This window comes from Malaclemys terrapin, chromosome 7 (genome assembly GCF_027887155.1).
Source record: "Malaclemys terrapin pileata isolate rMalTer1 chromosome 7, rMalTer1.hap1, whole genome shotgun sequence".
In the NCBI taxonomy this organism is placed as follows: Eukaryota; Metazoa; Chordata; order Testudines; family Emydidae; genus Malaclemys; species Malaclemys terrapin.
Window position 1 is genome coordinate 69,325,199 of NC_071511.1, and position 15,599 is coordinate 69,340,797.

At 45.3% G+C, this 15,599-nt stretch overlaps 1 protein-coding gene across 2 annotated transcripts in view; it reads left to right on the forward strand.

Moving 5' to 3' along the window:
- The window catches only part of LOC128841200 (L-threonine dehydratase catabolic TdcB-like), a 54,603-nt gene that overhangs the window by 12,683 nt on the left and 26,321 nt on the right, over positions 1-15,599 (forward strand). For both annotated transcript variants that reach the window (XM_054036022.1, XM_054036023.1), the window contains exons 2-4: positions 3,354-3,696; positions 8,899-9,015; positions 9,944-10,185. In XM_054036022.1, the coding sequence (XP_053891997.1) occupies positions 3,354-3,696; positions 8,899-9,015; positions 9,944-10,185 (702 nt within the window). The remainder of the gene's footprint in view (positions 1-3,353; positions 3,697-8,898; positions 9,016-9,943; positions 10,186-15,599) is intronic.

Below are 15,599 nucleotides of genomic sequence, written 5' to 3' on the forward strand. Positions count from 1 at the left end.
AGATGCTTGGCTGGTCCCAGCAGGCAAACCACATCACAGGCTCAGAGGAAAGGCAAAAAAAAATAAATAAATAAAAGGTCCCTGCCCATCAATCTGGGGGAAACGTCTTTATGGCTCCAAATCTGGCAATTGTTTAGACCTTGAGCAATACAGATTAGCCAAGGAAAGAGGATTTTTTGTACCATGTCAGAGCAGTGGCCTACTCCATCTGGTGTCTGGTTGCCAGCTGTGGCCAGTCCCTGAGAGGAAGGGGGGTGGAGGAGGTCCATAATACATCTGGTCACTTGTGCAGCAGGGGGAAATATTCCTTCCTGGGACCCCGCATGCAACCAGCTGAAGTCTTGATGCATGAGATTTGATTAGAGTCATTGTCATAATGTAGAGCTGCAACTATTATGAGAATGGCAAAGGCAATGCAGAGCTTCCTGTACTCTCCATGGCCCATGAAGGCTGAGAACAAACAGTAGGATTAATAGATTTACAGATTCCAAGGCCAGAAGAGACTCCCACCACCATCCAGCACATGGGGGAGGGAGGGGCACATTATTTATCCCAGAGGCTGGATTAAAGAAAATCCTTTAGAAAGACACCAAATCTCCTTTTAAAGACTCCAAGTGATGGAGATGGAGGACTCACCCCAGGTGAGCTGTTTCAATGTTGAATAACCCTCACTGGTAGGACACTGAATCTTATTTCAAGGTTGAACCTGTCTAAATTCAACATCTAGGCATTGGATCTTGTTGTTCCTTTGTCAGCAAGGTTGAAAGCTACCCTGCTATCAGATTTCTTCTCCATGTGTAAATACGTATACATAGTGATTGAGTCACCTCTCAACCTTCTTTTTGATAAACTTTTAGATTGAGCTCCTTAAGCCTCACATTTTAAGATATGTTTTCTAGCCCCTGGAAAATGTTTGGGGTCCTCCCTTGAACTCTTTCTAATATTTCCACATCCTTCTTGATGAGCAGACTTCAGAAGTGGATGCTGTACTTGAGCATCAGTCTTACCAATACTGTGTACAGAAGCGAGATCACTTTCAACTTGATATACCACTTTTTATATTTAGCCATTTTTGCCACAGCATTGCACTGCAAGCTCATGCTGAGGTGATTATCTACAATGACCACCCTAAGTCCTTCTGAGACGCTTGTTTTCCAAGAGTCTTTCGTCCTATAGGCATAGTTTTCATTCTGTGTTCCCAGCTGTATTACCTTGCATTTGGTTGTATTAAAAAGCATTTTTTGTTGGATTGTGACCATTTAACCAGGCAGTTCAGATTACTTTACAACAGTAACCGGTCCTCTTATTATTTACTTCCCCACCAATCTTTAACTGTAAACTTTACCCGCAAATATTTTTGTCATCATCTGACCTACCTTCCATGACACCATGCCAACAGTCATTAATTTTAATTTTAGCCTCCAAGTCTTTGTTGATGGTCTCAAATTAACCATTGCATTATTGTACCTGGGACTGATGTGTTGAAACTGTGTTGGCAATCCTCCAATCCTTTGGAATTTGGTTTTCAAGACTTGTTACACATTAATATTAGTGGTTAAGAGCTCTGCTAAATCCTTTAAACTCTTGGGTGTAAGTTATCCAGGCCTGTTGATTTGAAAATGTTTAATTTTAGCAGGTGCTGCTTCACAGCTTCCTTTGTTCCTTTCTATTCCATCCACAGCATCATATAGGATGGATATAGCCTTCTGCTTTGTTCCAAATGCAGAACAGAAATATTTATTAAACATTTCAGCCTTTTCTACATTATTATTTACAGTTATACCATCTGTATCTAGCAATGGACCTATACCTGATCTAAAGTTTGGGTTTATTCCCCTAATGTTTAAAACATGCTCCTTTATTATCTTAAACCTATTGGCAACCAATATTTCACTTATTCTTTTAGCTTCCCTTATCAGTTGCCTATATTTTTTCACTTATTCATTGCTGTTTAATTCCCCTCTTTATATATAAATTCTTCATTTTATTGCCATTTCCACATCTTTTAACTAGGATAACTTTTTGCCCAGTATACCTTTTTTTTGGTATGTCTGTGGAATTGTGGGGGGTTTGGACATTCATTAATTTTTGTTAAAACTTCCCACTTTTTAAATTTATGTTCTTGGTCAATTATGCTGACAATTGCTTTAAGTTTTGGAAAAATGGCCCTATTACTGACTGATGCCATATACTCTTTGCACAAAATAAATGTAACCAGATCATGATCACTGGTACCTAGGCAACTAATTTTTAATTTTTTAAATGTATACGTTTTCTCCCTCATATTTTTAAGTGAGGGTTTTATTTTAACGTTAGTAATAAAGTATAGTTCCTATCCTGGGACTAAGTCAGATTCTGCTCATGAAACCCTTTGAAATCAGTGGGTATTACTGGTGAAAATGAATGCTGAATTTGGCTCTACACATGGGCATAGGTTGTTTGGTGGCTTGGTTAACTGCTTGTCAGACTGATTTGATGACTTGCTAATTTACTTATTTTTTAAAAAATATTTAAGAATGAATGAATTCAGGTAGCTACACTTGTGCATTATGTGCATATCTCTTAGAGAAACTAATAAGAGACTGGAGATCCACTGGCACAACCTATGCCTATGTATGGTGTTAGCATTTTTTAAGTTGTCATCCTTTTTATTTTTATTTTTTTTCCTGATAGGCCCCAAAGAATGAATTCCCTTTATTTCTCCCCACTTTTCAAGTGTGTTATCCAGGTACAGAATGTTTTAAATTGGGGCTTAGGAGCCGTCATCCTTTAGCTTCATGGTAGGTCATCATTATTAGCCCTTGTTGCAGTCAGCCCATCCACATCACATGCCAGGTAATGGCTGCTAACAGCGTACTTCGCAAGTATCTAAGAGCAGAGAAGCAGCCACCTGATACATATGATATAATCACACTTGCTACTGCTATTATTAGCTTTAAGGGAGTGCTGTGTCACAGCCATTTGTCTTTTTCCAGACTTCAGTAGTGCTGCGAACACAAGACTGGATTTTTCAGCAACCTTTGAACAAATTAGAGCTATTTGTGCTGAACACTCATGAAAATCTAGCTCCATATGGTGCACAGGTACATCCTTATTAGCAAGGGAATGATAATTCCTTGGTTTGTTCATGTGCCCAGTTATCTGCTGCCACTGTGCCAGCTGGCTAGCTGCGTGAGCTCACTATGCACATGGAACATGATAGTCCAGTAATAACTTAATTTATCTGTCTGAGGCATGCAAGTGAAAGAGAAGATGAGGCATGGTGTCCTTCTTAAACAGTAGATGTCAATCTTTTAATCTTCCAAACTTTCATTGCTTTTCATTGCTAACAAGATTATTTCATTCTTCCTTAGGAGTGACCGGAAAGTGAAAAAACAAGATGCTCCAACACCTTGTGAACGTCATTGCTGTAAGGAGGGGCCGATTAGAAATGGCCATGTTGGGCAGCGGCCACCATCCATCAACCCCGAGAGACTGAAAGATTTTGGGGAGGAGGACTACCTGAATGGGGACGTGAAGACTTGGGAAATGAAGATAGTGAGCCGTAATGAGGAATTGCTCAGAGATGCCCTTGACCCAGTCACTCAACCAAACAGTAGAAGCAGCCAGCCAACTTATAACAAGCTGATTCGATTTGAAGATATTAGTGCTGCAGCTTTCAAAATCCAGAGTGGTGTCCAGAAAACCCCCTGCATGGTATGGTATTTACAATGTTTTGTTCTCTGAATCTCTCTCATCTTATGGGAGTTAGTCAGAAATGACCAGGGAACGTGCATTAATAGCAGATGCGTCTCTATAGGATGATAATCCTTCCAACAATGTTAAAATTTTTCTTCCGTTTTTTCACTATCCTAAATTCTCAATTGCTTACAGTGACCTGTAGAATGAAGAATACTATTGCATTATGCACCCAGTTAAAAACACTTGCCACAAGTACTGTATCTTCTTGCTTATGTAGCAGTAAACTGTGTATTGTTGTGTCCCTTTCAACAATGTTATACTGAAGGCTTTGGCAGCACTTCCAGCATATAAACCCTTCACTTCATAACAGGCAGACATTTTTCAGCAGGGCCTCAGATTTAAATTTGGTAGCAGATGACTGTGTAATCCACTTAAAAAATAAAATTATTAAGAACCAATATCCCAATGGAAATTATGTAAAACTTTGCTGCATCCTTTATAAAGCACTTATCTGACCCATTATATTGCTGGAGCAAAAGTCAGTGTTCTGGGGTTGAGGTGATGGCTCCAGTGTAGTAACCCAGCATGCACTATGTTGGAGACAACGATCTAAATGGGGTCTGAACATCATGGGATCTTTTAAAACAAAAGTGACTTAAACATCCAGTGTTAAATTCTGTATGTAGCATGCAGTGAGCAGGGGAAGTATGGAGCGCAAGATGCATATGCCTTTTCCATAGGGTTGTGTATATTGGGTCTTTAGGAGCCCAAATATCGTGTTATCTAGGTAAACTTGAATAAGCATGCATAGCTCAGGTTTGCTAGCTATCTGTTTTTCATGTGTTTTCTGTCTTGGTTGGATTTTTTCCTCAGACATTTAAGTCACAATGAAGTAAGAATGAGGTCTTTCATCTAACTATGTCCAAAGAATAAAATAACAGGAGAGAACACAATTCAGCCCCTTATTTTTCTCTCTAACCATTCCACACTGCCTAAAGGGGGAGAGAAAGATAGTAGGAAAAATAGATTTGTTTTTTTTAAAACAGAGAAATTTTTTAAGCCACCATCTTTCTCTGAGTCTCCCATTGTGTCCTGTCTTGTCAGTCTGTTTTAGACACAGCAGTGGCCTGATGCCCATAGCTAAGGTTTCCTATCACTTTATATGCAAGCGGGCAGTGGAGTTAGGGTGACCAGATGGCAAGAGTAAAAAATCGGGATGGGGATGGGGGGTAATAGGTGCCTATATAAGAAAAAGCCCCCAAAATTGGGACTGTCCCTATAAAATCGGGACATCTGGTCACCCTAAGTGGAGTAGGCTCACGGCTATCCTTAGGTATATGCAGCTGCGTAGGGCACCCCTGGGTCCTAGTTAGGGTGACCAGATCACCCAGGTCAAATATCGGGACGTGGGGGTGAAGGGGCGGGGCAAAAAAAAAAAGCGGTGGCAGAGCAAAAAAACACACACACCCTTCCCCTCCCTCCGCAAGCGCTGGAGGGAGGACCCGGAGACTCAGGGGGAGTGTGGGGCCGGGGTGAGTTTGAGTCCGGCCTGGCCCCGAGTGCATGCAGGACTCAGTCGGCCGGTACCTGGAGGGAGAGTAGGGGGTGGCCCGCGGGGCCAGGCGGCAGCTGTTCTCCCCACCTGGGCAGCGGGACTCGGGAGCAGCCGCTGCTGCAGCTCCCATTGCCGTGGGGGGAGGAAGCGGCCGCTGGCCAAGCTTGGCGGCTGCGGCTCTGGCGCCCACGAACCCCCCGAGCCTGGGCCTGTTGCAAGGACCCAGCTGCGCACACGCTACGCACGCCCAGCCCCTAGCCAGTCGCATCTGGGCTGGCTGCCCAGCTGGTGCAATCCCGCGGGCGGCCCCAGAATGGGGGCAGCAGGCCCCAGCCGCCCCCGTCCCGCTCGGGTCCTGCAGGGGAACAAACGGGGCTGGGCTGCCGATGCCTCCGCCCCGCAGCCGCCGCGGGATTGCACCAGCTGGGCAGCCAGCCCAGACGTGACTGGCCAGGGGCTGGGTGCAGTGTGTGTGCTGCTGGGTCCCCGCAACAGGCCCGGGCTCGGGGGGTTCGGACCCGGGCACCAGAGCCGCAGCCGCTTCCTCCGGCCGCAGCAGTGGGAGCTGCAGCAGCGGTTGCTCCCAAGTCCTGCTGCCCAGGTTGGGAGAACAGCTGCTGCCTGGCCCCGCGGGCCACCCTCCTACTCTCCCTCCAGGTACCGCCCGACTGAGTCCTGCGTGCACTCGGAGCCAGGCCGGACTCTCACTCACCCCGGCCCCGCGCTCCCCCTGCGTCTCCGGGGCCTCCTTCCAGAGCTTGTGGAGGGAGGAGGAATGGCATGCTTGGGGAAGAGGCGGGGATTTGGGGAGGGAGCCTTCTGGGCTCCGGAGCCTTTGCTTGTTTGTCCAGTCTCCCGACCTAACCAACTTGAGTTGGTATTTATTTGTCAGATTTAAAACTGCATTAAGGAAAGAAAACCAGAACAGAGTGAACTTTTTTTGTGTGCTGGATATGTAACATGTAAATAATTTACCATTTCCTCTCTGATTTTGGCTATCTATAAAAATTTCTGTGGTTTTTAACATTTATTTTGCTTAATATAACCTCTCCAAAATACATCTTAAGTCACAGGAATCCACAGAATACACATGCCTTAAAAGTTCTGGCAAGCTACAGGTTTTATGTAAGCACCATTCTTTATAAAGTCCAGACATGAGCATATCTGATGGGGGTTAGGAGAGAAAAAAGAACGAAAAAGACACCAGTGACTAATAAAGTAAAACTGTAGAAGAATATATTAAATGGCAAGTTCTATTTAAATGTGGAGAGCAGAAATGCTGCACTGACTCCTTGTACACTGATAGCCTGGGCCCTCACTTCCATGCACCTCACACAATCATTTACTTCTGTGTAAAATGCTACTGCTCAGACTTAGGGAGACCATAAGTTCCATTTTGGCTGGGACAGTCCCTTTTTGATCAGTTGGCAACAGCAAATGGGACAAATGCCCACTTCTGTCAAAGTGAGGTGTGGAGGAACATGTGTGTGTGGGGAGCGGCAATGCTAGCCCCTTGCAGGGTCGGGAAGCAGGGCTTGGGCTGGGGGTAGGCAGGGCTCTGGCAAGCAGCGACGCTGACCCCTTGTGGGGGCAGGGGCAGGGCTCAGGTGGGGGGTAGGCAGGAGCTGGGCAAGCAGCGACATAAGCCCTGTGCAGGACGAGCAGCTCTGGCCAGCCCTTCACGGGGATAGGGCTCAGGTGAGTGGCTCAGGCTAGCCCCACGCGATATCCCATTTTCCCTTACAGAAATATGGTCACCCTACTCAGACTCCAAAAGGGTGTGAAGCCGTGAGGAACCAGACAGATTCAGCAAAAGTGACTGTGGTGCAAGCTTCACAATGCTATCAAGAAACTGCCGTCACCTAGTGAGATCATCTGTAAATTGGAGTCCTCCCTCATCCTTTGCCTCTCCACAGACACTGCCAGTGTGATAGTGTTCCATGTGATGTGGATACCTGTGCACAAGGAAGTGTACTAGTGCATGAACTTGGGAGCAGGGGTAGTGGTCTCATTACAACTCATCTGCCAGCTTCCAGGTGGCAGTGACTTCATCATTGCTAGCATTGGATAGACTGGAGCCAGCAACACAAAAGTGAAAGGTTCTGCATTTCATTACCAATCCAAAGGGCCATCTAATTGCCTGCAATGTGTTTTAAACATGTTTTCTGGGCCAAATTGAAAAAGGCAAACCCATCATGTTATACACCAATGAATGTCTTCTCCAAAGTACCACTTGTGAAGAGGTCATTAGAACTATATTTTCTACCTCAGGCCCTGAGGGAAATTGTTGAGGCTTTTTAAGCATAATATGATATGAATGATAGAATATAACATGCTTCAGCATCTCTCCAGTCAATTGCAACATCTTCCATAAAGCTACCAACTTTGAAAGTGGGCGTGCATGCAAATGTAAAGGGATGTAGCAATAAGTTTGTGTGATTGTTTTGGTTCTTGATGTGCATGCTGTTGTGTTACAGTAGCAACTGGAGGCCCTAGCTGAGAACAGGGCCCCATTGCACATAGGGTTGCCAATTCTGACTGGACATATTCCTGGAGGTTTCATCAAATGACGTAATCTTTAATTAAACATTAATCTTTTGTCCTGGAGTCTCCAGGACTTAACCAGGAGGGTTGGCAAACCTAGGCTTACAGCAGGTTGGGGAAGATCTGGGAATAGACAGCTATTGTTACTATGAGGAGTATAATAGTTACAGTATACATAGGCCTCGTGGAAGAATGTAAGGAGAAATTTGAAGAGGGTGGCCTGCTAGTTAAAATGTCCCTAACACATAGTGTAGATGTAGCCTGAGTTAGTTAAGCACCTGAAAATAGCTTAACTGAATTAACTTCTAAGAAAATATATGTCTATTTCTGCTTGCTATAAAATGCATTGCACTTTAAAAGTCCAACAATCCATAAAATATCTTTCCAAAACTGTTCAGTTGTCATAATTAATATGGTATGACATATTGCAATATATACATATAGAGAGATTTAATATATATCGTCCAACTGTATATTTAAAATAACACAACCTCTCTTCATTCACTGTCCTAAATTAGGGCCTGATCCTGCAAACCATAGTCCTTACGCCCATCTTAAGTTGGTGGAAATCAAGTCCCTGTTTCATAAAGTTGTATGCTGTTTATATAACAGTCACATTCGTACCAGATGACTGAATTTTGGTGGCAAGTGAAATGGTTTTGTTCATGTAGTGATGTATATAATAAAGTAATATTAAAAAAATGCAAACTTGCATGTGGTATCCGTATCCATGTGAGAAATGATGCATGTGTGGTATTAAGGTAAGGTGGCTCCATACAAGGAAGGAAGTCAAAAATAAAACTTATAACCTTCTTTTAAGTATTACTCTAAAAATATCTGAATTATCTTTTGCTGTAAAATATGTGACATATACAGATACATAATGGTGCGGTGTAAATGTTTTATGGACAGTTGTTTGGCATGATCTACATAACTCCCAAGAATCTTGGAAATTACACCAGACCATCATGTATTCTTTCTTAATGGAAATATGTAATACTTATATTTTGCTGGAACTGACTAATGATTGTGCTGTGGTAAAACAAGTGAAAGACTGTCTTGGAATGTAGGCATGTAAAATACCTCAGCAACATAATGATCGTTTTCCTGTGCTTTAGTATTCTAGACTTTCAAAGCAATATGGAATGGATATCTATCTAAAGAAAGAGTTCCTTCAGTACACAGGATCTGTAAAGGAGCGAGGTGTGCTTTACCTGCTAACATCTCTACAGCAGGTACGACAAATTATCCAAGCCTATAAAGAACAACAAAAAATTAAACATGCTTAATCTATGTGCAACTTCGTGCTGCAAAATTAAAGGTGATCCTATTATCTGTAAACCTTCCCTGGCTTGCTGTGTTTTCTCATTTAAGTATTCAGATACTGCTGGGTTGAGCAGCCTAGACATGCCTGTGAATAAATTAATTAAAACATAGTACTTATATCTTTGACAAATCAACAGGATTTTTTAAATGACATCTTATGGGAATAATTGAAGGAAAAGTTGGTAGTATGTAGATTTTAGAGCTTATTCATGGTGTTTGAATGAGTTGATCCTGATGCATATTATATACTACTAGACTGACAAAAAATGTTGAAATCCCAAATCGTGTGTGGATTCTGAGAGAAGAACCTCGATTAGTGAATGGTCTGGGGGAGAATTCCAGCAGTTTGAATACTGGTTTTATCCCCCTTGTTGTATAAGATGTGTTACCTATCTATAGAAGAAATAATATTTAGCTTAGATAGGGCACTTTAGAAGTATTGATTTTTACAGCCACTCTGCATCATTATGTTATAGAGGGGGAAAGTGAGGCAGAAAGGTCAAGTGATTTTCTCCAGGGCAGAGATGAGGACCTGATCTTGTGTCTATTAAAATCACTCTGAGTTTGGCTGTGATTTCAAAGGGAGAAGGATTGGGCCAGGGAATATTAGAGCTGGGATTCAAACTCAAAAGTTTGTGGTTCCTAGTCCTGTGTTTTAAGATCACACGACACTGTATATCTGTGCCATACCTTGATAATGTAACACTGGGGAAGAAGACTTAAAAAAGGCTAGCACAAAACAGTTGAAATCATCCACCATTAATCTTTGCATGCTTATATGACTAAGCTGCCATTTTCTGTGATACTGTGTGACCTAGAAGCAAATTTGTTTTGCAGGAGCAGCAGAAAAAGGGTGTGATAGTGGCTTCTGACAGTAACTTTTCCATGGCAGTAGCATACCATGCCTCAGAACTCCGCATTCCAGTATTTGTCATCATGTCTACCAGCACTTCGCCAGCCAGAGTGAAAATGTGCCGTGAGTATGGTGCCATGGTGATCTCCTATGGCACTACAGCCAAGGATTCCCAGATCCATGCAAGGAGGCTGGCCCAAGAGAATGGCTATCTATACCTCGAAGAGTAAGTAAGTTTTATCAGATAATTGTTCAGAATCTTCAGCTCTGTAAAACCCATTTGGTGTCGTATTTTATTACAACCGCAAATCTTGACCCTTGCTCACCAAGGTTTCACTGAGTTTCCTATGAGCCTGGGACAGACTTCCTGAGAGTCTGGACTGACATTTTTCATTTTTCTGATGAGTCCATGATCACTGGCACTCTTGCATGGTTTCCTCTCCAAATGAGGCAAATTTGTGGCTTTGGTTGGAATTTGTATTGAGCTTTTGTAATGGTTCAGAGCGGGGCCGGCTCTCGGCACCAGTGAAGCAAGCAGGTGCTTGGGGAGGCAAATTTGCAGGGGCACAAGTATCCCGCATGAGAGCTGAGAACCAACAGGGAGCCCTGGGATCTGTAGTTCCTTGGTTAGCTCCCTGCCTATAGAGCCAGCCCTGGAGCAGGGAAAGAACTACATTTCCCAGCATTCCCTCGGCCGCAATTAACAGGAAAGGGAGGGGGAAGGAGCGTAGAACTGAAACCTCATGCTGTAGCTTGCTGTAAATGGTAGGAACAGAGCCAGCTCTAGGTTTTTTGCTGCCCCCGCACCTCAGCCTGGGCTCCCCCTTAACCCCTGTGTTGCCCCAGCCCTGCACTCCCCCCCACCCACACCCCCTGCTGCCCCAACTCTGGCCCCCACCTGCACTCCCCTGCGGCCCCAGCCCTGAGTTCTCCCCCCACCTGCATCCCCTGCCACCCCAGCCCTGGCCCCCATCTGCACCCCCTGCCGCCCCAGCCCTGGGCTCTCCCCCCACCCACACCTCCTGCCACCCCAGCCCTGGGCTCTTTCCCCCTCCCCCCTGCACCTCCTGCCGCCCCAGCCCTGGGCTCTTTCCCCCTCCCCCCTGCACCTCCTGCCGCCCCAGCCCTGGGCTCTTCCCTCCACCCCCCGTACCTCCGTCCGCCCCAGCCCTGGGCTCTTCCCCCCGCCCCCTCCACACCTCCTGCCGCCCCAGCCCTGGGCTCTCCCTCCACCCGCATCTCCTCCCCCCCCAGCCCTGGGTTCTTCTCCCCCCCCCCCCCGTACCCGCACTCCCTGCCACCTCAGCTCTGGCCCCCACCAGCACCTCCTGCCACCCCAGCCCTGGGCTCTTCCCTCCCCCCACACCCACACCTCCTGCCACCCCAGCTCTGGGCTCTTCTCCCCCTCTGCACCCGCACCCCCTGCTGCCCCAGCCCTGGGCTGTCCCCCCACCCGCATCTCCTGCCACCCCAGCCCTGGGCTCTTCTCCCGCACCCACACTCCCTGCTGCCCCAGCTCTGGCCCCCACCCGCACCTCCTGCCGCCCCAGCTCTGGGCTCTTCTCCCCCCCTGCACCCGCACCCCCTGCTGCCCCAGCCCTGGGCTGTCCCCCCACCGGCATCTCCTGCCACCCCAGCCCTGGGCTCTTCTCCCGCACCCGCACTCCCTGCTGCCCCAGCTCTGGCCCCCACCTGCACCTCCTGCCGCCCCAGCCCTGGGCTCTCCCCCAAAGAAAGAATTGGGTGGACTAAATGGACATTGCACCTCTCTATCTGAAGCCTAGCAAGGCAGGTACGTGGATCCCACTAGGATTTAAAATGAAAAGTAAGGGAGGGGAGGCTCTACTAGACTGGGCAGCTTTAGATACAGTACCAGGCACATAGGAGGATTTACACTTCTGAGCCATGGAAGCAGAAATTGACTTTTCCAGATTTAGCTAATATTCAGAAAGGGAATCCAGCACCAGCCTTCCAGATTTGAACACCCTCAAAATTCAGAAGTGCTCACGCTCAATTTGGGCAGCTGTTACTTCATTTCTCCCAAATCAAATATACTGATCTACTGTAACTTGCTATAGGAAAAAGTAGAATAAATTGAGCAAGAAATGCTTCCCAGTGGTTATTAGGACTGGAATTGCTATTTTCAACAGCCATTGCTTTTATTATTATTATTAAGTTTTTAGTTTTATTTGTTTAAAAGGAAGACAGTGATATTGCATTGGCAAATTCCCCATAGAAACAAAGAATGGAACAAAAGAATAATAAAGGCACCTCAACTTTTCCTCATTTATGTAGGACAGTCTTATAATATGCATCCAGATAGCCTTCAATCACACAAGCTGAAAATTGTTCCACTTTACTGCAGTTCTGTAACCATATGGGAGCCAATCCTGTCTGTGTTCTGTGCACATCCAAAATTCCTGCTGAATGACCCGCCCTGGGAGCGAGTTACCAGTGACCCAGGGCTGGGGCAGCAGGAGGGTGCAGTGGGTGGGAGGGGGGCAGCCAAAATTTTTTTTGCTTGGGGCAGCAAAAAACCTAGAGCCGGCCCTGGTTCAGAGCAAAACTTGAAGTGATGTTCACCCCCTATTTTCCTCCTTCTGCTGTGTAGAAATATTGTAGATGGACGGCACGTATATGGTCATGCAAATCTAACCATTTAATATTAAAATGGTGGAACAGTTCCTATTAAAGCACCATCCTGCAAATCCTTCATCATGGGAGCAGTCCTTAGAAATGGTGGGAAACCTAAGTGGTTTCTCTTCATATTTCAGACCTGTTAAATCTCCCAGACTGGCCAGGTGACTCCTCTTTTTGGCCACTTTTTGCACTACTCCTCACTTCAATCTTACAAGTTGGAAAGCTGCAAGAGCTCACGAGGCTACACCTCTGTCTATAGAGACATAGCCTGGAGGACGCTAACCATAGAAGGCATCTTAGAGTATGATCTGTCAACCTCCCCATGGCTATAGACCGGAGTCGGCAATGTTCGGCACGCGGCTTGCCAGGGTAAGCACCCTAGCGGGCTGGGCCAGTTTATTTACCTGCTGCCGTGGCAGGTTCGGCCGATCGCGGCCCCCACTCGCCGCGGTTCGCCGTCCCGGGCCAATGGGGGCGGCGGGAAGCGGCGCAGGCCGAGGGATGTGCTGGCCGCGGCTTCCCACCACCCCCATTGGCCCGGGACGGCGAACCCCGGTGAGTGGGGGCCGCGATCGGCTGAACCTGCCGCATCAGCAGGTAAATAAACTGGCCTGGCCCTCTAGGGTGCTTACCCTGGCAAGCCGCGTGCCGAACGTTGCCGACCCCTGCTATAGACTCAGACCTATGGCCAGAGAGCTGCTGGACAATGCAGTAGCCACCTGTCTGTAACCATAGGGGCCAGGGACCAGAGTAACCAGGGAACAACAGCTAGTGGCCAGGGAGCAGTAACAAGGGAGCAACAGGCCAAGGCAAAGAAGCCTTCCAACCACAGCCTGCCATCCATTCCAGGAAAAGGAGCAACTAGTTACTTGGGTATCAGGCCAAGGAGATGCCAGAGACAGCCAGGTGTTAACTAGTCAGCAGGAGCTATTAGCAACAAGTCAGCAACAGGTCCTGCATTGCACACTCCATGGAGAAATTTGTGCTACAACAAACAGAAGAAGAAGAGTGTTTTAAGTATGAGATGGGAACAGCAACAGGTTGGCTATAGACGCCAACCAATGAAATCTAGACGGGAGATGACTAACAAAAATGCCCTTTACTCCTCTGCTTCCTACTAAGTTACCAGTGGTTCCTGGTAACTCAGCAGGTTGAGGCAGGAGGTGCAGCCCTAAGAAGCTTGTGCAGGTAGAACTCCAGGTCTTGTACCCTGTAATGTGAGGGTAGATGCAGAGCAGTGGCCACGTTAGCTTGGATCACTGCTTGGGTGGGGATCCCCCCCCCCCTTTTTTTTTTTTTTTTTTTTGACGAATATAATCTCTCCTGCTAACTACTGTCTGACATGCATTAGGAAGAAACTTCCCCACTTGGGACCATAACATGTAGGTAATACTGAAAGAGGGGGGAATGGTTAAAAGTCAGAAGGATGTATCTGTTTTACAGAAAGATCTTTGTTCGGTGTATGGAATCAGAGCTGAAATATGAAATCTAATGTGCCTAAGAGCAAAGGGATGAGTTTTGATAGACAAAGCTAAGTGCCATATACGTGGCATTGAATTAGTTAATATGGAAGAGGAAAAAGATCTAGATATCTTGCTATACCCATCTGTTAAATTCAATCTAGTGTGCACCAGTGTAGAAGGCTAATAAAATATTGGCTTGTGTCAAGGGGCATATTATATAAGTCTAAGCATACTGTGCTGATATTTTATGAAGTAGTGTTCAATTTTGGTCCCTTTCTTGAAGAAAAATGTGATTACGATGGACAGAATACAGTGTAAGGCAAGGAGAGATTAATGGAATGGAGAGTCTTGCATATGAGGAATGATTGACAAAACTGGGACTTTGCCTTGAGAGAAGGTGATTTAAGAGGTGACATGACTGAAGTATTAAACTAGCTAAGGATTATTATAAAATTAGGCATGATTATCTGTTTGAGGGCATTGGAAAGGCCAGATCTAGGGGACATTGGTTTAAAATGGGAGAATATATGCAAAAAAATGTAAGGAGTTATTGTTTTAGAATGAACATGGTAATATAGATGGAACAAAGAGGGTTCTTAAGTCTTTCCAGGTTGTGCTTGTGAGAATTTTTAGAGCAGTTGCAATTATAATTGATTACTATAAATATCAATTACAATGTATAGATGCTTCCACCAGGTGGCTTTTAAGCACCTTGATTAATTCAAAACTCAACTATAATAAAGCAAAAGCACCTGATCTCTTACTCTGTGATCAAAAACCTAATTCTACATACAAACATGACTCAGACACCAAACTAAAAAGAAAACACAGAGCAGTGCCCTAAAGGGATGTTACTTTTTTGGGTGTAGATTTGAACAGCATTCCTGAATAATATACACTCACAGGAGACATCCATGTTTCATACTCTTGAGCTCTTGTGTGTCAGGAGTTTCAACACTACCTGTCCCAGTTTTACATAATAGACCAAATTATTTCCTGTGGAGTAACTTGTGTTTTGGAAAGTTAGGCTATGTACAGAGACCCAGGAGTATTTGTTTCATGGTTTTGTAAGCAATATGTTTTATAATGTTTGGAAGTTTTTTTTTTGGTTGGCAGTTGTGCAAAAATACCCAAAATAAAAACCTCAACACCCCCCCCCCCCACCTCAAGATTTGATTCTTCTACTTTGGATTTGTAACTCACTTGAAGTGCCTGATGCTTTGAGCCCAAACTGTTAAAAATCGAAATAATGCCTTTCCAAATAGCAATTACAATCCCATTAAAAACCATTCATGTGGATGTATTCATCACACACTAGATATACCCTATCACCCACACACTTTACTGAAAAAATATGAAAAGTGTGACAAAGAGGCTAACATATCTGGACCTTAGGAGACTAGGATCAAGTAAATCTCAGAGGTGAGGGGTCTCCTGCCAGTAGTCTCCTTCCACTTAACCAAGAGGACTCTAGCTCAAATGCCTACACCGGTCACAACTGTGGCTGTGACAGGCAGTTATGTAGGTACTCAGATCT